The sequence below is a fragment of the Pseudorca crassidens genome, chromosome 8 (assembly GCF_039906515.1).
Source record: "Pseudorca crassidens isolate mPseCra1 chromosome 8, mPseCra1.hap1, whole genome shotgun sequence".
Taxonomy (NCBI): Eukaryota; Metazoa; Chordata; class Mammalia; order Artiodactyla; family Delphinidae; genus Pseudorca; species Pseudorca crassidens.
This window is the reverse complement of record NC_090303.1, coordinates 64,242,496-64,264,555: the sequence shown is the minus strand read 5'-3', so window position 1 is coordinate 64,264,555 and position 22,060 is coordinate 64,242,496. Positions and strand designations below refer to the sequence as shown.

Here is a 22,060-nt window from a genome sequence, read left to right as displayed (position 1 = left end):
GCTGCTAAAACATTATCTCTTTTATGAGTGTACTACATCAAAAGATCGCAAAATAAAAGCATATTAAAAACCAATTTATATTAATAACAAGCTGCAAAAAAGAAAGCTTAGGCCTCAAATTTTTGTATTCACGAAAAGAAAAACTGCTCTTATGACCCTCCCGATACCCAAGCCAACTCACAAATGTCCTGTCCCCAAGCAAGAGCTCCACAGTCCCTTCTCCCTGTGCTAGTAACTCACAGACTGACGTCAGGGACACAGTCAACACCATTAGCTGCCCCTTACATGCTGAGGGTGGCAACGTGGAGAACTAGAAAGAATAGAGGATTAGGAATATAGGAATGTAGAAGATTAGAATATAGGGATATAGAAAATAATGTAGAATATAGGTCTGGAGGAACTCACGAAGCAGGAAAGCTTGGGCAAGCAACCACACCTTTGGATTTTTCTTTCTCCAGCTGAAAATGAAAGCAGGACTTGCAGGGGCCTGAACTTGGCCCTCCAGGGTGTTTCGATCAGCGCGCAATGTGTTTAAAAACACACGGAATCTGAATACCTTGAGTGCATTTGAGTATGTGACTATAGATAGATACAGATATAGATATAAATATCCTCTCTCTCTTTCCCTCTCTCCTTCCCTCCCCTCCTTGCTTTCTTCCTTCCCCTTGCAAAAACCATCACCCTTGGTCATGTTTACTTTAATGTGGACCCTCTAGGTTGTGTATGCATATGTGCTATAGGATGGGGGAAATATTTTGGAAAAGACATGTAGAGAAATGACAAATACTATGATTTATGATGATCCACATATGATTCTGCTTTGGTGAAATTAGGATGCTGAAGTTCCCTATGTATTTTTTTAATATTCTGAGATGAGTACTGTATGTTCTTTATTACAAAAGATTAAAAGCTTAAAAAATATATGGTTGTACTAACTCCCTACTGTAAATAGCTTGGAGCAGCGGTTTAAGGCTAGAGTCCCTATCATCACCATCACCACCATCACCACCAATGAGTTTACTCCAAATCTAAAAGACATTAATAAAAAAGATCTCTTTAAAATTATAAAATTAAAATTATTACCCCAAATTCCTTTTTGCATTCCTGAGCACTCTGAAGATATCCTTAGCATATGAATTACAAATCAACAATGCCTAGAAAGGCAAGTCTCTGGTTTTGTCTCACTAATCCCTTCTCCGCCCTGAATCCATGGTTTAGAGGCATTTCCTCCCGTCCGTTCCCCTCAACATAATTGACCAATCCTCAGATCAGCTTCTCTCCATCTGCTTCCCATTTGACTGCACTAAAGAACTCAACAGCTGCCTAAGCAAGAAGCTTCTCGGGCCCGAAGAACAGAGAATCCGTGTCTTCCCAAAAAAGAATATAGGTGGAGGGAATCAGCCTCTCTCCCTCACTCTTTAGACCAGTGGTTGTCAATCAGTCTTCCAAGACACACATGACAATGTCGGCAGACATTGTTGCTTGTCCCAACTGAGGGGAGGAGTGCTCCTAAACTCCAATGGCAGAGGCCAGGGATGCTGCTAAACATCCTACAATGCGCAGGGCAGCTGCCACCACAAAGAACTACCCAGCCCAGAAAGTTAACACCACCAAGGCTGAGAACCCCGCCTTAGGGTGATGAGCTTTTCCCTTGGTTCCACATCAGGAGGGAGAGGAGGAGAGACCATAAGGAGACCTAGGGCTGCTCTTGGTGAGTCCCAGCCACAATTAACCAGAAGGAACGCCCTTGGAACATCCAGGGCAGTACTTACAGCACAGGAACACTTGATACATTTGTCTCCTTCTGGCTGAAATTCCTCCCCTTCTCGGTACTGCACCCCCTCAAACACACAGCCTAGAAAGCAAAGAAGAATTTCGATTTAGGGCAGCACCTTGATTCAGCTCGACACTATCCTTCTATCCACCGCACATCCATCCCCACCTTCACCCCCGCCTAGCACAGTGTCCTCTTCAACCAGAGAACAAGAATGCTTCATGGTAAAATGATAGATAGATAGGTAGATAGGTAGATAGATAGATAGATATAATATAGATATAAAATTTTATATATATATATATATATATATGGAATACCAAAGATTGACATGGGTCCAGAAACCCGAAGATACTAGAAAGCAAATAAGACGTTGGAAGCCAGGTCAGCCTAAGCAGCATCAGTGCAGGGTTCTGAGCCCTGCAGAGCCTGAGGAGCTCACCAGGACTACCCTAACCACAGCCAGGGAACCAAATCCCAGAGGGGTCAGAAGAGGCAAAGAGAAGGTCAAGCAACAGAAGTCATGGATGAGCTAAGGAGCAAATGACACGAAGAGCTGCCACTTGGAGCGGCAGAAGTGCCCCCAGCCTCTATCAGACCCTTCACACCCCTGATCTCACTCCATCTTCAGTGAGCCTACAAAGCACAAACTCTTATCACTGTCCCCACAGATGAGGAAAACATGGCCTAGAGAGAGAAAGCAACTCACTCAGCTGGGCAGGTGGCAGAGCTGGGATGTGAACTCAGCTCTGACCCACTGGCCATACCATACAGAAGGGCAGGCACCAAGAGAAGAAAGGACAGAGGCAAGGCTGGAGGTGCCACACAGGTTCTCAGCCCCACCCTACGTGCTGCTAAAGGGCCTAAGATGCCCCCACTAAGCTTGGCTAAATATAGGATCAAAAGCCCAGGAGGTGCCTCCTATTCAGAAAGACGACCAGGTCCCTGCTGTATTCTCAAGTGATCTCACAGGCGACTGGAAGCACAGGCTGGCCAGCAACCCTGTGTCACATGGGCCACGGGAGGACCGTCAGCTAATGGCAAATCCACTTCCCTCAGGACTGTCATCACGAGGTACTTTGCCAGAATAGCTGAGGTCACTTTCCACATAGCAGACAGTGCTGGAAGCAGCACTTCCAATGGGTGAAACTCAGCAAAAGGGGCTCTTGTGAAAGACTGACTCATGTCCCTGAGAGTAGGTGTTCAAGGCCTGTCCAATGAAGTCATCAACAGAACCCACCAAACTCTCAAAGCAGCTGGTTCCTGACAAAGGGAACATCTGAACATATGAGCATTGCCCATAACCACCCGACCTGGCCACTAGACCTATTCATTTTAAAGCTAGATATGGAGCCCTTTGTTCAACTGAAAGACACGGGGACAAATGCTACTGAAGCTGAATGGCTGAGTGAACTGTGGCTTTAAGGTCTTTCTGAGGCCCACACCCAGAGCCAGTCAGTCATCAGCTACCTCCTGCTATTCCCTTTGATGCAGGGAGACTTGCTAAGCTTGGGACCCTCCCAGTGGCTCTATCTCAGCACCATTAATAATGGCAGGTGCCCAGTCGTCTCTTTTCAAAGGACACTTCCAACAAAGGGTCTCCAATGCTTTCATATATGTTTGCACCACTGGTTCTGTCATACGGATTGCCAGACAGGTTAACTGCACAATCTACATTTGACAATTTAAATAAGGAAATTTTAAATGAAAATTGCACGCAAACTGTTCCCATCACGACCCAACCTCCTTGAGCAAAGAGTCAGATGAAAAGGAAGGAGCAGACAACCAAAAATGCCCTGAAATCTGTTTCAGGAAGAAACTGACCACAAGCTGTATGTGTTTGTCATTATGTGGAATACCATTCCATGATCAATGACAGATGCCAGTCCTTCTGAATTACAAGGATAATACCCCAAGGCTTCACTTAACTGTCCCTATCTAGACTTGGCTGAGGGCTCCTTCCCAAGACACAGCATAATGCATTCTGGATGTGGCCTCTTCTGAGTCTTCTGATTTGCATCCCAAAAGTTGGCCTTTGAAATTAAGGAGAGAGAGTAAAGTTGATTCTTGACCCCATAACCAAGGGCACAGCGCCTGCCCAGGTGTCAGGGGGCTGGTGTATAGCACTGGCAAGCTAACTTTTAAAGATCTGCCTCCTAGGGCATCTGGACCCAAGTTGAAAAATTATCACAGTGTGGGGATAGGGGGAGGTAGTGCAGTATGGGGCCCAAGAAAGAAAAGGGGCCAGACCCCAAGCCCACCTTTAGCCCTTACTCACTCCTGGGCATTGGGCAGGTACTTATACTCACTGAGTCAAATTTCTTCCTGGATGAACTACAGACAGTACTTCATCCCTCACTGGGATGGTGGTGGGGACTTAGCATTATAATATACGCAATCACGGAGCTCAGCCTTTCCTTCCTCGGAACGCAACTCAAAAACAAAGTGAGAGAAGCAACTGCTCAAATATGATAACTTCAACTGCTGAAATAAATTCACTCTGCTGTTTGTATATGCACACTTTCAAAGGCAGACTAAAAATATGACTATCTCCTAAGTGAGAAGGAATATTATATATGCCAAGTTGATTCTATATCAGTAAAGCAACAGTCTACTCAACAGAACTGAATTAATACTTAAGAGCTTCGATACCTTTTAAATCTCTATGGAATATAAAATTTGCTCTGTTATCAATCTCAAGCTTGGCTGTGTACAGAAATTTTCTGGGAGGCCTGAGTGTCGCCCTCAGAGATTCTGATGGAATTGGTCTGGGAGGCAGCCTGGGTATCAAGATTTATTTTTTAAATCTTCCCAGGTGATTTCCATGTGCAGACTAGAGTATCAGTGAGCTAACATAATAAAGATCCCTTAGGCATTTTAGAGGATGGTTACATGATGTAAAGCATTCAGTGCATTCAGAGGGGGAAAGTACTCAAGCAAACTGTGTGTGATAGATACAAAATAAGTGAATTATGGAAAGAATTATTTTACTTTCAACTGGTTTCTGGCCTTCACATAAGCTTATCCAATAATACAAGCTTCACAGAAATCCCAGTGTGAAAAGGAAGTTTGGCTCAATAAAGACTGTCCAGGGAACTCAGAAAGGTTAGAAGTAGTGGAGAGAGACTGTCCTTATTGTCATTCAAAGATGAGGGAAGGCTGGACTGGAAGGGCCCCGGTCTGCCCACATGGCAGAGTGTGTGGAGGGGAAGAGACCAAGAGCTTATCTTCACAAAGCATCCCATGGCGATGCCTTCACCAATTCCCGGGGAGGTTTGCAGTACAGAAGGCCCTTTGGAGATCAACTTCAAAAGCAAAGAGAAGTAGTTGTGAGTATGGCCTCCAGTGAGGAAAAGCACGCAGAGTAAAACCCAAAATGCAGAACATCTGTCGAAGAGCATGGGCCAGAGGCTTAAGGGATCAGAAAAAAATCTCTCACCTCAAAATCCCCAGGCTGGTACCTAAGGGCAAGAGAAGATGCAGGCGGCCTTTGTAATCCTGTGCAGAAAAGTAAGAGGAAACACCCCACCCACTGGAAAGGAAAGATCCCTTTGCTGTCAGCTAGGCCGTGGGACCCTCTAAAAAGACAGTGGGTCCCACTCACTGCGCCACGCCGAAAACTGAAACCAGCAAAGCCCTAACTAAATCATCTTAGGGACACAGCTCTCGGTGTTCAGAAAACATCTGGTCGCCTCATCACCAAGGCGAGCTCTGGCCAAGGTATTGCAATATGAAGCAGTAAAAAGACATTTCTGGAAGTAAGCGAAAGCCACAGCCTTTCCTTCCAAAATAAGCGTTACCTGTGGCCCTGTGGAGTGGAAAGCAGGCCTCCGGAGCCTGAAGCATCCTTGCCAAGACCTACAGCACGTTGCAGTCATCCCGGACACGCCAGAGTCCAACCGGACACTTCTAAGAAAAGGAGTTTGCTCTCCTAACCCATTAGGTACACAGACGTAAAGTGAGAAAAATTCCAGGCAGGAGTGGGGAAAATCATGCATTCCTGTGAGAACCCAGAGGGATTTCAACAGTGTTGTACTGTACCAGGGAGCCTCGCCGCCTTCCCCTTCCTGAGAATGTTACCTGGACAAGTGGGGCAGCATTTTCCCAGATGCTTGGAAGGGTTTTTACAATGAACGACACATCGCACCTCAGACTCTGTGACAACGCCTTCCTGAAAAACAGAACACCGCAAGGAAAGTCAGCCCAGAATTCCCACTGAGGACTTACTTTTGGAAAGTAATCAACTTAGTAGGAGAAGAATTCAAACACAAAAAGTGCAAAGGTGGGATGGGTGTCAGGTGCAGAGATATATGGCACAAATGAAGTCTGATGGCCCCAGCTCGCCCCATCTCAAAGTGCAAATCCTGTACCTGTTCTATTCCCTGTTCTAGTTCTTTCTCTTTGACTTTAATTTCCTTTCTTTCTTCCTCCCTCCCTCCCTGTCTCTCTCTTTCCTCCTTCCTTTCTTTCTTTCTTCCTTCCTTTCTTTCTTTCTCTTTCTGTCTTTCTTTCTTTCTTCCTTCCTTCTTTCCTTCAGTCCTTCCTTTCTTTCTTTTAAATCTAGTATTTAAAACCTCCATGCTGTCAGTCAGTAGCTAACAGAGTCTAGCTGTTCATTCACAATTGTTTTAAGTTTTCAACACTGACTATATTTTCTGTAATTGTTATTGCACTTTAAGCCATTAATTATAAGGCAGAGTACAAACATAATATTCCAGACTGGCATCTGGAGACCTAAATCCTCACCACCCTTCCAGGAATAACTAGACACCAGCTCTGCAATCTTAGAAATTTCTCTGGGCCTCGCAGACAGTGTGGCTGTCAGTCATCAGATGAAGAGATTACATAAAACTATTTTAACGTTCATATTATGTTCTGTCAAAATAAACACTTTTGGTCTTAATAATGAAATCAAGGGACTCATTTGCAAACTGATCTTGGGACTCTAGTATTTTAATGTCGATTAAAACATTTTTTTAATTAATTTTCAGAGTTGGTCTTTGAGGGATTTTTCTCTATATTCTCTACCCATTTTATGAAATGGATTTGTATGTTTGTTTGTTTGTTCAATTTTGTTTTCAGGGGAGTGGTAACGAAAGCTAAAAAACTATGTAACAATTTGACAACTAGATAATTTTCTTCATCGTTTCTGCTACCATATCATCTCAATCCAACAAGGAAGGTTATATCCTAACTGCCTTCATATCTGTCAGACCTGAGGCTTCCACTACCAGGGGAATTTATTGTGGTCTATATCACATTTGTGAAGGAAAAAAAATGCCAAAATACCAGCAACATACAACATCAAAAAAGGAACTGGGCTTTAGTTATGTAACTGAAGCAATGCAAAAAGCCCAGGATCAATTTCCCTTTAGTATCTGCAATCCAGATGGAGGATTCAGGTTACTTCCCAGCATGAATTTCCTGTCTCTGATCTTCAGATTTTCCTCTTCCAGTAAGACACTAAAAGTGGAAAATAAAGGTAAATTTTCCACCATCAGAACTCCTTCAGTACGAAGACATAAGAAATAAGTTGGATTTCAACTCAAATGGAAATAAACCAGATCATTAGACTAGCTGTTATCTGTCTGGTATCTAGTTGTACCCAGTACTTGTAGGCTCAGCCAGAAGTGTTTTAAATGACAGTGTTGCTTATTCTTACGACCACCCTATGAGGTAGTACTATCTCATTTTATGGGTGATGAAAATGTGGTCTAGAGAGGTTAAGTAACAAGTTATGTGAATGGCAATGCCCATATTTTACTCACTACACTATACTCTCTCTTCTGTTACTGATTCTACACCCTGAGAAGAGAAGATCTTGGAGAGAGAGGTTGCAATTGTGTCACTGTGCAGAGGAGGATCTTAAAGGAAGACTTCCCTGATGGGTACCAGTAAATGGTCATTTCCTGCATTGAGATGAAGTCTCCTTCCCTAAAGAAGGAAGAAAGTAAGCAAGAGTGGGAAGGTACCAGCTGAGCAGAGGAGCAGCTTTTTGTAACTACCTTAACAGAAGTTTGCTTTTATGGTTATTGAGTGAAATAATATTTTGAAACTAGCTAACAGGGCGTAGGCAAAGTATTATAAAAGGAAAAAAATTAAAAGGCAAAGTTCATTCCTGGTAGCTAACGTCCCCTTTCTGAACTCCAGTCTATAGTTCAGCATTTCCTCACTCCCAGGGATGTTGGTCTTTAAGATCTCTTCCAGTAATAATTCGATATTCCTGCAACATTCTCTCTGGCCGCTGGTGAATGGCTAGTGACCAAAGCCGATATTCACAATTGATGAAGCCTTGATGTGTTATTCAGTCAACAGAATATTCCCTCCCAGATAATAGTTTCCATTTAATTTAAACAAAGCCTTCATCCAAAGGCAGCAAAATTCACCACTGGTCCATGCAACTGGAAGACTGTCAAGACTTCTGACTACTGTATAAAAATGTTACACTACACTCCAAAAGGCATGCAATCATCTTGTTTGAAAGACAGTGTAACCATGGCTTTCGGAGTGTCCCTCTCAAAGATTGGAAATCACGTCGGTCAAGAAGCAGGGTGGGGATGGGGTGATGCAAATTTCAGAATGAATGTGGGCTTTTCATGTTATTAAAAGTCATTGCTGTCATTATTTTGTTCCATAAAGCTGACTGCATGTATAACTCAGGGTAAAAATTCAACAAATATTTATTGAGTCAATTAATCTATTATTCATATCTGTTCTAACTACTGCTTATTTTCATAAATAATTTAGATTACTACATAAATAAACTGAACATTTAACTGAACAAGTAACTGAAGATCTTACGAGTGAACATGCCCACTGTGGGCTTATGCAAAGAACATGATTACATAAAATCTAGATTTCAATAAACTAAATGTCAATATACTTGCGATAAGATCAGAGAGAAATATGCATTATTATACTAACCTTGGTTCTCCTTTAAATGCAAAAGTATACCCTTGAACAGTGAAATGAGACTGGGGGAAAATGATTTAACAGTATCTTCTCTACAGAGAAAAATTTTTAAATTATGTCAAAATTAGATGATCATTTTTTTAACAGAGTATTTCTTTAAAGAAAAGGAATTAGACAATTTCAATTCTTCATTTCCCCTTTGGTTTATCTTGCCTGTTTAAGACCTGTAACGATTAGAGCCACAGGGAAACAGTTCTCTTTGCAGAGTTCAGCAAGCACCAGGCACAGTGGGCTCCCTAGGATCCAAACTGGTGGTTCTTAAATTTGTTGCGTTGAAATCACTGAGGTTACAATGTACTAATTGCTTTGATTTAACACAGTCTGCAGACTGGCTCCTGCTCAAAATGTTTCTAAATCAAAAAAAGGGAAACATATATCCTCTAACAATACCTCTTTCTGCTAATAAGAATTTGTGTTTTGCAAAGCTGACTCACAGGAAGACATGAATTTTCCCCAAGGACATATGCATCTTCTCAGAGTTTTTCCAGGCACAGTTTAACAATGGTGAACAATTCTGCTATGCGTTTCCGGAAGCAAGTCCCATGCAATATCTATCCTGTAACTGTCTTGTTATGGTGACTGTCACAATAAATTTGGACAAGGATACAGTTGGTTTTTCATTTGTTTCTCATTTTTGTTTTGCTTTTTTCTTTGGAGTTTTGTTCTGTGATATCGGAAAAGGTTTTCTGAAGAGGACTTTATGGATTTCTTCTCACTGGAGAGTAAAATAGATGGACTTTACCTGGCACTGGCGCAGGACACAGGCTTCAGCAGGACTCTGCCATTTGAAGGAGCTGTTATAGGTACTTCCTTCATAGGTACAACCTAGACGAAACACAGAAGCAGGAAGAAAGGCCAAGAATGAATGTGGGTTTCCTTTATCTTTGAAGCAAAAGAAGTTATGTCTTCTAAGCCAGAACTAGCGATCATAGGAACCACCATGCTCCTTGGCTATTTTCCTCCAAACACAACTAAGACTGCTGAATATCCACTAGCTTTCGCTTACATTAATTCTTTGACTACTGAAAAGATTAACCTCACAGACTATATTTTCAAATAGAAAACCACTGATTGATGAACTCTCTTGGCCAAAATGCATAACCTCGTGACTTTATTTATGCCTAGTCAAGTATGAGGAGGACCAGGGCTCAAAACACCACTGTGAAAGGGGACTTTACACAACACTACATGAACTTAAGATTGCTGAAGGTCAAGAGGGAAATGTAAAACATGGTAAGAAATAAAAGCAAAAAATTAAAATATAGGAAATGATTGCAAAATTCTACACCCATCTAAGACTCCTGACAAGCTACTACTGTCTTCAACAGATGAAACCTTCCAAGCCTTGCCTCCAAGCTCTAAGAGCTATGATTTCATATTTCACTTTGATTTTACTTTTAGGTGTGAACTAGATTAAGGAAATCTGAAACTAACAATATATGGATTATCACATGTTAATTCACTAGCCAAAACAGAAGTCATGCTTATTCATTGGCAAAAACAGAAGTCAAAGGCCAGAGATTCTCAGAAAAGGAAACAAGTTTAAGTCTCTGTAGAGAAAGAGCCAAAGAAATAATGATGCAAGGATCACAACCTAGATCTTGAATTAGTTTGCCCAAATAACATCCTCCACCTTGTGAGTTACATTTTCCGGGAAGATGCACCTGGCTATGCCACTAGTAATTGCACAATAGATTATTAGGAGCACACCAGGCAAATGGAATTTACCAATTATAGCCCAACTGCTTAGTCCAAGGAGTACAGCAGCAGGAACACACACATGGGATAATGCAGAAATAAAAGGGCCTGCCCCTCTGTACCAGTGACTGACTTCTGCCAAGCCAATCAACCTCAATTCCCATCAGTTTTTCTTGTCCAAGATACAAAGAGGAGACTCACCTCCTTCTCTGAATTCTTTTAGATACTGCAGTGGTAATAAAAAAACAAAACAAAACAAAACAAAAAAACAACCTCAATACAAACAGAAAAATAAAGGACTTAAGATTTCAATAGATGTTTTCATAAACTTGGAACCATGATTTGAATTCCCAGAGAATTATGAATGACTGAAAAGAGCTCAGTAATACTCTTCTCTCTAGTTCCTACAAATCAAATTACTAAAGTACACAGCTGATTGGAACCATATTAGGAAATGCTTTCACTCTATATTTTTTAATTTCCTTTGCATGAAGTGTTACAGCGATAAAATGTTCAACCACAGGAACGCCTAGCACACTACAAATACTTACGCCAAACCCAGAATGAACACAGTAAATTTTCAACAATGAAAACAAGTATAAAATAATTTGGGCTAGCATAAATCTTACGGAACAAACGCACTTACAAAAGACGTGCCATGCGCATGTCTGATCCACTACCACAGACTTACTCGGTTAATAAATAACTTGTTCCGAGAGATGGAGGTGGGGAAATCAGAAGACCAAATCCAATTCATGTTAAGTCCAAGTAAATATGAAATGCCTGCCAAGTCTGCCAGTGGAGTTTCCAAATATGTTATATATTTTCAGCCTCTGGATTAAAAAAAAAAACTGAAAGAAAGAGTGATTTTTATGCTGCTAATAGGGCAGGCAAAGAGCTTGCCTTTTTTACTTTGAAGGAGGAAGTACACTACAAGCCCATATAGACCAGGCAGGAACTGCAGGCCAAGAGACTGTTCCCAAACAATGCCAGGCCATGTGCAAAGGGCTTCCAGGAGTAGGGCAGACCTCTCTGGATTATTCCACCCAAAATGGGGTAAAAGGTATTGGCACCAGTGGTCCACAATGCAGGGAACCCAGCAATGTTTTCTGCTTCAAATAACTCAACTGGAAGGCTGGCTCCTCCACCACAGATTAACATATAAAGACCCAGGTCAAATTATGATGAGCTTCATTGCTTAACTGCCCTTGTTGACATGTCAGTCTACCACACCTGAGTCCATATAATAGATTTTCCCAAATGCCGGATGAGTCTGAATGAATGAATAGACTCAAAAATATAGGCGTTAACCTCTTTCAAAAGTATAATCCATACCTTACCTACCCTCAACAGCATTGATTGGTTCTGGAGACTCCAATAGACAAAGCATCCTAGTAGATTTCATATGTAAGGGATTCTTGGGGATAAGATAATTTCAGAAAGGACATTTTCACTGCTCTTTGGGTTCATGTTCTAAGATAAACATCTTAATGCAAGACACTAACACGAGCTGTGTGAAGACTCACACATACACACAATGAAAGGGAACCTCAGATTTACTCCAGACTTACTTCTTATTCTCTGTAAGGCAAATTTCTTTATAATAAAATCTATTTACCACCAATTTTATGCTGTTAATAGGGCAGACAGGCAATATCTTGTCCCTCTTTTCATTGAAACTCCAGAGGAGGAATATATTAAATAACTACTATTGGCCAGGGTAGAAAAAGAGGCAAAGCAAATTTTTCATCATACATTGAGGCAGTGTTTCTCAAACCATCTCTAGTGAAAGGTTTGTTTTGCTTTTGTTCTTTCAATCCAATGTGGGCCAATACTTTCATAAAATATAATAGTGAAGCAGCTCGGGCGTTGGGAGGAGCGGCAGCGGCCAGGCAGCCCAGCTTCGCGAAGGCTCTCGGCGTGCCGCGGCCCGCAGGCACCCAGCATGCACCCGGCACGCGCCCGCCCCGCCGCCACGATGCCCAAGAGGAAGGTCAGCTCCGCCAAGGGGGCGGCGAAGGAGGAGCCCAAGAGGAGATCGGCGAGGTTGTCAGCTAAACCGGCTCCTGCAAAAGTGGAAAGGAAGCCAAAAAAGGCGGCAGGAAAGGATAAATCTTCTGAAAAAAAAGTGCAAACAAAAGGGAAAAGGGGGGCTTCCCTGGTGCCGCAGTGGTTGAGAGTCCGCCTGCCGATGCAGGGGACACCGGTTTGTGCCCGGGTTCGGGAAGATCCCACATGCCGCGGAGCGGCTGGGCCCGTGAGCCATGGCCTCTGAGCCTGCGCGTCCGGAGCCTGTGCTCCGCAACGGGAGAGGCCACAACAGTGAGAGCCCCGCGTACTGCCAAAAAAAAAAAAAAAAAAGGGAAAAGGGGAGCAAAGGGAAAACAGGCTGAAGTGGCTAACCAAGAGACTAAAGAAGACTTACCTGCAGAAAATGGAGAAACTAAAAATGAGGAGAGCCCAGCTTCTGATGAAGCAGGAGAGAAAGAAGCCAAGTCTGATTAATATCACACACCTAGTCCTATCAGTGGTCCCTGTTTCCCTTCTTGTACAACCCAGAGGAATATTTTTATCAACTATTTTGTAAATGCAAGTTTTTTAGTAGCTCTAGAAACATTTTTAAAAAGGAAGGAATCCCACCTCATCCCATTTTTTAAGTATAAATGCTTTTTTTTAAGAGGTGAAATCATTTGTTGGTTGTTTATTTTTTGGTACAACCAGAAAATAGTGGGATATTGAATATGGGAGGTTTGATTGTCTTGGGTGTCAGCTTAACATTCCACAGATGGAGGGTAGCTTTTCTATCCTATAATACAAAGCACACTAAATGGCAGTTTGGAGTCAGTTGTGCATTTAATGTCTTAAACACTTTAAATTACTTCTCTTCCCACGTTGTTTTTGGTAGAATTGTCTCCTAAAGCAAACCACTCACCCCTTGATCTTGGCTCTCCTGGGCAGAATTTTGTGCATTCTGTAACATCTTTGGTCGTGGTAATCCAGTTCTTCTAGTAACTGTTAATGTGCTGAGAACAATTTGAGTATGTAGTATATATGATATTAAATTGTGAATTAGTGGGACTTACAATGTAACAGCATATCAATATTTGAAGATATTGGTACTTGATATCCTGTGAAGGAAAATTTGCCCCCAAATTTTAAGCTGGAAAGTCACTGGAATAACTGTTCAGAAAAGAATCACAACTATATGATTTTTTAGGTTTTTGGTACGTATGTTGAGAATTGTGTACAAATTGAAATGTCTGTGCACTGATCCTCAAAACAACCAATAAAATCTCAATTATGAAAGGATTTCTTGAAGCACATGAAAAAATATATATATATAATAGGACTTCGCTGGTGGTGCAGTGGTTAAGAATCCACTTGCCAATGCAGGGTACACGGGTTTGATCCCTGGTCTGGGAAGATCCTACATGCCTAGGAGCAACTAAGCCTGTGCGCCACAACTACTGAGCCTGTGCTCTGGAGCCCACGAGCCACAACTACTGAGCCCGTGAGCCACAACTACTGAAGCCCACATGCCTAGAGCCCGTGGTCCGCAACGAGAAGCCACCACAATGAGAAGCCCACGCACCGCAACGAAGAGTAGCCCCCCACCCACGCGCAGCAACGAAGACCCAACGCAGCCAAAAGTAAATAAATAAATTTATAAAATAATAATAGATTACTATAAAAATTAAATTTAAAAGATTAAGGCAAAATATAAATTTTTATTATTATATGTAACAGGTATAGAATTACTTTGTAGAATCATGCTAAACATTTCTAGTTGCTTACTCTCCGATTCTGTACTTTTCTCATTGTAGACCGGCACCGTCGTTTCTGGACCATTGGTGACCTGCAGAGCACATTTTGGGTTGTACTGCATTGAGGGATGTGTCATGGGGTGGAGGAGCAACCCAAAGAAGCAATCAAAAGATTTCAATCTTAGATATTTAGAACTAGAAGCAAACTTGCAGATAATCTACTTTCTCTCTTTCATTTACACGTAAGAAAATTTGCACAAAATAGATTAAAGTGGCTTACTCAAAGTTAGAAGGCATTTGGTGTGAAACTAACACTAGAACCTGGTCCTGTATGAAATCCTCATTTTCACATACAGGTCTAAATTGGCAGAATTATTTGGACACTTTCTAATTCATAATATCCTTTGCATTAAGGACTTCATGGCCAGGGGCGGGGGCGGGGGGAATCAACTCTGTCCTTATAAAATTAAATGATAGCAGATCCAGGAACTAAATGAAAAAGTGGGTAAGCTGGGCAGGCAGGGAAATGGTTAGGCAACCAGTAAAGTCACTTTTCCTTTATCTTTAAATATTTTTAAATAAACTTTCGACAAGGGAATTTATAAACATTCATTAGTTTTCTTTGGGTGATAAAAAGCTTTTTAGATTCCACGAGCATCATGAAAACCATCCATACTGTAGCAGGAAGAAGTGATTATTTTCTGGTTAAATCACTGTAATATATTTAAACCAGTAGCTCTCAATCTAGAGTGATTTTGCCTTCCCCCTCCAATTCCCCACCCAGAGGACTTTTTGTAATGTTGGGAGATATTTTCAGATGTCACAGGTCGGGAATAAAGATGCTTACGTGTCTCTAGTTCACAGAGGCCAGGGGTGCTGCTAAACACTCCACAATGCGCAACAAAGAATCAATCCGCTCACAATGTCAACTGTGCCAAGGCTGGGAAACCTTGAGCTAAACCATCATATGTAGCCACAAATGATTCTTCTATACAAAACTAAAATAATACAAAAACAAGCCTAAACTAGCTACACATCACTTGTACATGTATTTCAGCTTTTTATATTAAATATTTTCAGGGTGGGGAAGAATTTCAGAGCACTTTTTTAAACAGACACTCTTGCAGAGACGCTTGGCCTAGTTAACTAGTCAACTGGTCAACTCGGCAATGGAAACAGGAAGCACACAAACAAATTGAATCCACAATTAAGCAATAAAACTCACTTTTCCTATTAGCTGTGACCTTTTTCAGCAGCCACATTATGCCAAGGGAGACAGAATACTACACATTTTCATCATTCTGTTGTTAAAATAGCTGTTAAAAATCATCAGGACCATAAAAAAGATAGCATTAGCCATCTAATGAGCCTTAGCTCCACCCAGTCTCACCCTTCTAGTCTTAATCCTCTCTTTTTTCAAGTTAACATTTAGCCTAAGAGCAGAGAACTGCATCTTATCGTTACCAGTAACTTAACCCCTGGCACCCAAGGGCCTCACAACATGGCCCCAACCTACCTTTCCAGTGTTTTCCCTTCATTCCTGCAACTCCATCTAGGTCCCAGGGGTTATCCACCTTCCCCTGATCCTAATGAACTCGAATACTTCTTTAAATACGTTCAAGTTCTTCAAGGCTATCCGGCTTCTGCCTCTGTCATCTCACTGAAACGTCACTCTCTTGGGCTGCAGCTGCCTACACGTGCCCAATCCAAGGGGACACTCAACCTTTATCTTATTATCTTATAAGACTTCTCTGTGGCAAGCTGACCACATTTTCCTTTTTCCATCACTCCCCCCCGCAACCCTGCTCCCTCCTCCCCCCACTTTCCAGATGTTCTCTTCCAATTATCTTTCCATTCCCTCCACTCCTGCCTCAACTAAGCTGCTGGTTGTTCCTCACCTGGACTATTACAACAGGCTCACTGCTTCTGGCTGGGATAGGGTCCTTTTTCAGGCATCCTCCTGCACTGCTACCAGTGTGCGCTCTTTCAAATCCAGGTCTTATTATCTCATTCACATACCTGAACTCTATCAATGACTGATGGTTCTCAACCCAGCTGAAGTGTATACTGGTACCTATCCCCAAGTTCTCTTCTCTAGACCAGTAGGATCAGAGTCTCTGGTGGTAGGAAGTGGAAGAGGAATCTAATGTGCAGCCAGGATGGAAAACCACTGAACTTTACTATAAAATTCAAACTTCTTAACGTATACAACTCTCAGGTCTGGCCTTGACTCACTTATTTATTCTCTTTGCTGCTGCTCCCAAACTCCCCACACTGCAGACATGCTGCACTTAGAATTCTCCCAAATATGGCCGGATAATCTCATCCTATGATTTCGCAAATGCTGGTCCCGTCTTGAAAAACCCAGATCTCCTCCATTCCCTCCAACTCCATCATCCCCACAAGGACACAAAGGTCACCCAGGCTCTCCTTCTTTGCCTGGCTAACTCCTCTTTCAAGATTCAACTCAAGGTCACAGCCTCTAGGAAGCCTTCTTGGAAACTTCCCCACTGAGGGTGTGCTCTTTGTGCTCCTACTCCAAGAAGACTTGTCCTTTCAAACACCTATTCTAGGTCATTTACAATACTTTGTGTGTAGCAAGTACTTAATCAATGTTTCATTTCATTAATAATAAATAGTAAGCACCAATATTTGCAGCTATTCCTGCAAAACACAGGGAAAAAGAAATGGCGAAAGAATGACATTCCTTGGACGTCCTGTCTTCTCTTTTGGCAGGTAGACTAGTTCAATTCACTATTCCACCTCCAGAAACAGCAAAGTTTTCCTGGAGCAACTCAGATGCCAAAGTCTGTCTCTTCTAACACCGACCCCCATCCGCAGTCCCCCATGGACCAGGTCAGCTAGGGCTGAACACAATGAAGGAAAGTCCTTGAGCATACCAGCACCTACTGACCCTCAGAAATGAGAAACATATCAACACCTTCTCGGTCCCCTCTTCCCATACTGTGCACACCTCATTTTAAGTTAATTTTCAGGAGGGTGCCTTTTCTTTCCAAAATCAACTTTGATGCTCCAAGTTACTGGTTTATTTTTGTCTTGTTTTATGGGGGGTGGGGGGGAGTAGCATGCAAACTGCCATATTTATTTAAATGAAACCAACCGTATGGTCTTTGAAATCGGTTCATGCCACATGGTACAGGGAAGCAGAGAAGACAGGTCTGCCAATCTTTGCTGTTTCTGGGCCACCTGATCGGGCAGCCCCACCCCCTAGACTTGGTCAATAAGGCCCAGACTACCCCAGCCCAATACAATTTTTTAATGAACCATTTTTTCAGACACTGTTCTCCAGGAATATACGGAAGTATAATCAAAAGGGATAAACATAAAACCTGACTAGCCATTCTAGGGCTTAAGTTGTGTCCTTAGGAGTTCATTTAAAACAGGCTTTGCAGACTTCCGGGAAGATGGCGGAAGAGTAAGACGCGGAGATCACCTTCCTCCCCACAGATACATCAGAAATACACCTACACGTGGAACAACTCCTACAGAACACCTACTGAACGCTGGCAGAAGACCTCAGACCTCCCAAAAGGCAAAAAACTCCCCACGTACCTGGGTAGGGCAAAAGAAAAAAGAATAAACAGACAAAAGGATAGGGACGGGTCCTGCACCAGCAGGAGGGAGCTGTGAAGGAGGAAAAGTGTCCACACACCAGGAAGCCCCTTCGCGGGCGCAGACTGCGGGTGGCGGAGGGGGGGAGCTTCGGAGCCGCGGAGGAGAGCACAGCAACAGGGGTGCGGAGGGCAAAGCGGAGAGATTCCAGCACAGAGGATCAGGGCCGACCGGCACTCACCAGCTGAGAGGCTTGTCTGCTCACCCGCCGGGGCGAGCGGGGCTGGGAGCTGAGGCTCGGGCTTCAGTCGGAGCGCCGGGAGAGGCCTGGCGTTGGCGGCGTGAACACAGCCTGCAGGGCGTTAGTGCACGGCGGCTAGCCGGGAGGGAGTCCGGGGAAAAGTCTGGGCCTGCCGAAGAGGCAAGAGACTTTTTCTTCCCTCTTTATTTCCTGGTGCGCGAGGAGAGGGGATTAAGAACGCTGCTTAAAGGAGCTCCAGAGACGGGCGCGAGCCGCGGCTAAAGGTGCGGACCCCAGAGACAGACATGAGACGCTAAGGCCGCTGCTGCCGCCACCAAGAAGCCTGTGTGCAAACACAGGTCACTCTCCACACACCCCCTTCCGGGGAGCCTGTGCAGCCCGCCGCTGCCAGGGTCCCGGGATCCAGGGACAACTTCCCTGGGAAAACGCACGGCGCGCCTCAGGCTGGTGCAACGTCACGCCGGCCTCTGCCGCCGCAGGCTCGCCCCGCCCTACGTGACCCTCCCTCCCCCCCGGCCTGAGCGAGCCAGGGCCTCCGAATCAGCGGCTCCTTTAACCCCGTCCTGTCTGAGCAAAGAACAGACGCCCTCCTGCGACCTACACGCAGAGGCGGGGCCAAATCCAAAGCTCAGCCCCGGGAGCTGTGAGAACAAAGAAGAGAAAGGGAAATCTCTTCCAGCAGCCTCAGGTGCAGCGGATTAAAGCTCCACAATCAACTTGATATACCCTGCATCTGTAGAATACATGAATACACAACCAATCATCCCAAATTAAGGAGGTGGACTTGGAGAGCAAGATTTATTATTCTTTCCCCTTTTCCTTTTTTCGTGTGTATGCGTATGCTTCTGTGTGAGACTTTGTCTGTATAGCTTTGCTTCCACCATTTGTTCCGGGTTCTATCCATCCGTTTTTTTGGGTTTTTTTTTTCCTCTTAATAATTATTATTACTTTTAATAACTTCATTATATTTTATCTTACTTTATTTTATTTTACTTTGTCTTCTTTCTTTTTTTCTTCCTTCCCTCCTTCCTTTCTTGCTCCCTCCCTCCCTCCCTCCTTTCTTTCTTTCTACTTCTACTAATTCTTTCTTTCTACTTTCTCTCCCTTTTCTTCTGAGCCGTGTGGATGAAAGGCTCTTGGTGCTGCAGCCAGGAGTCAGTGCTGTGCCTCTAAGGTGGGAGAGCCAACTTCAGGACACTGGTCCACAAGAGGCCTCCCAGCTGCACATAATATCAAATGGCGAAAATCTCCCAGAGATCTCCATCTCAACGCCAGCACCCAGCTTCACTCAACAACCAGCAAGCTACAGTGCTGGACATCCTATGCCAAACAACTAGCAAGACAGGAACACAACCCCACCCATTAGCAGAGAGGCTGCCTAAAATCATAATAAGTGTACAGACACCCCAAAACACACCACCAGACATGGACCTGCCCACCAGAAAGACAAGATCCAGCTTCATCCACCAGAACACAGGCACTAGTACCCTCCACCAGGAAGCCTACACAACCCACTGAACCAACCTTAGCCACTGGGGACAGACACCAAAAACAACAGGAACTACGAACCTTCAGCCTGCAAAAAGGAGACCCCAAACACAGTAAGATAAGCAAAATGAAAAGACAGAAAAACACAAAGCAGATGAAGGAGCAAGATAAAAACCCACCAGACCTAACAAATGAAGAAGAAATAGGCAGTCTACCTGAAAAAGAATTCAGAATGATAGTAAAGATGATCCAAAATCTTGGAAATAGAATAGACAAAATGCAAGAAACATTTAACAAGGACCTAGAAGAACTAAAGATGAAACAAACAATGATGAACAACACAATAAAGGAAATGAAAAATACTCTAGATGGGATCAATAGCAGAATAACTGAGGCAGAAGAACGGATAAGTGACCTGGAAGATAAAATAGTGAAAATAACTACTGCAGAGCAGACTAAAGAAAAAAGAATGAAAAGAACTGAGGACAGTCTCAGAGACCTCTGGGACAACATTAAACGCACCAACATTCGAATTATAGGGGTTCCAGAAGAAGAAGAGAAAAAGAAAGGGACTGAGAAAATATTTGAAGAGATTATAGTTGAAAACTTCCCTAATATGGGAAAGGAAATAGTTAATCAAGTCCAGGAAGCACAGAGAGTCCCATACAGGATAAATCCAAGGAGAAATACGCCAAGACACATATTAATCAAACTGTCAAAAATTAAGTACAAAGAAAACATATTAAAAGCAGCAAGGGAAAAACAACAAATAACACACAAGGGAATCCCCATAAGGTTAACAGCTGATCTTTCAGCAGAAACTCTGCAAGCCAGAAGGGAGTGGCAGGACATATTGAAAGTGATGAAGGAGAAAAACCTGCAACCAAGATTACGCTACCCAGCAAGGATCTCATTCAGATTTGATGGAGAAATTAAAACCTTTACAGACAAGCAAAAGCTGAGAGAGTTCAGCACCACCAAACCAGCTCTACAACAACTGCTAAAGGAACTTCTCTAGGCAAGAAACACAAGAGAAGGAACAGACCTACAATAACGAACCCAAAACAATTAAGAAAATGGGAATGGGAACATACATATCAATAATTACCTTAAATGTAAATGGACTAAATGCTCCCACCAAAAGACACAGATTGGCTGAATGGATACAAAAACAAGACGCATATATTTGCTGTCTACAAGAGACCCACTTCAGACCTAGAGACACATACAGACTGAAAGTAAGGGGATGGAAAAAGGCATTTCATGCAAATGGAAACCAAAAGAAAGCTGGAGTAGCAATTCTCATATCAGACAAAATAGACTTTAAAATAAAGACTATTAGAAGAGATAAAGAAGGACACTACATCATGATCAAGGGATCGATCCAAGAAGAAGATATAACAATTGTAAATATTTATGCACCCAACGTAGGAGCACCTCAATACATAAGGCAAATACTAACAGCCATAAAAGGGGAAATCGATAGTAACACATTCATAGTAGGGGACTTTAACACCCCACTTTCACCAATGGACAGATCATCCAAAATGAAAATAAATAAGGAAACACAAGCTTTAAATGATACATTAAACGAGATGGACTTAATTGATATTTATAGGACATTCCATCCAAAAACAACAGAATACACATTTTTCTCAAGTGCTCATGGAACATGCTCCAGGATAGATCATATCTTGGGTCACAAAGCAAGCCTTGGTAAATTTAAGAAAATTGAAATTGTATCAAGTATCTTTTCTGACCACAACGCTATGAGACTAGATATCAATTACAGGAAAAGATCTGTAAAAAATACAAACACATGGAGGCTAAACAATACACTACTTAATAACGAAGTGATCACTGAAGAAATCAAAGAGGAAATCAAAAAATACCTAGAAACAAATGACAATGGAGACACGACGACTCAAAATCTATGGGATGCAGCAAAAGCAGTTCAAAGAGGGAAGTTTACAGCAATACAATCCTACCTTAAGAAACAGGAAACATCTCGAATAAACAACCTAACCTTCACCTAAAGCAATTAGAGAAAGAAGAACAAAAAAACCCCCAAAGCTAGCAGAAGGAAAGAAATCATAAAAATCAGATCAGAAATAAATGAAAAAGAAATGAAGGAAACGATAGCAAAGATCAATAAAACTAAAAGCTGGTTCTTTGAAAGGATAAACAAAAGTGATAAACCATTAGCCAGACTCGTCAAGAAAAAAAGGGAGACGACTGAAATCAATAGAATTAGAAATGAAAAAGGAGAAGTAACAACTGACACTGCAGAAATACAAAAGATCATGAGAGATTACTACAAGCAACTCTATGCCAATAAAATGGACAACCTGGAAGAAATGGACAAATTCTTAGAAAGGGATAACCTTCCAAGACTGAACCAGGAAGAAATAGAAAATATGAACCGACCAATCACAAGTAATGAAATTGAAACTGTGATTAAAAATCTTCCAACAAACAAAAGCCCAGGACCAGATGGCTTCACAGGCGAATTCTATCAAACATTTAGAG

General features: G+C 42.5%; 1 protein-coding gene across 3 annotated transcripts in view; it reads right to left on the bottom strand.

Annotated features, from left to right (window-relative positions):
* The window catches only part of BMPER (BMP binding endothelial regulator), a 262,157-nt gene that overhangs the window by 183,142 nt on the left and 56,955 nt on the right, over positions 1-22,060 (bottom strand). For all 3 annotated transcript variants that reach the window (XM_067746696.1, XM_067746693.1, XM_067746695.1), the window contains exons 4-6: positions 9,489-9,571; positions 5,855-5,945; positions 1,773-1,855 (exon numbers count right to left, since the gene is read on the bottom strand). In XM_067746696.1, coding sequence (XP_067602797.1) covers positions 1,773-1,855; positions 5,855-5,945; positions 9,489-9,571 — 257 coding nt within the window. The remainder of the gene's footprint in view (positions 1-1,772; positions 1,856-5,854; positions 5,946-9,488; positions 9,572-22,060) is intronic.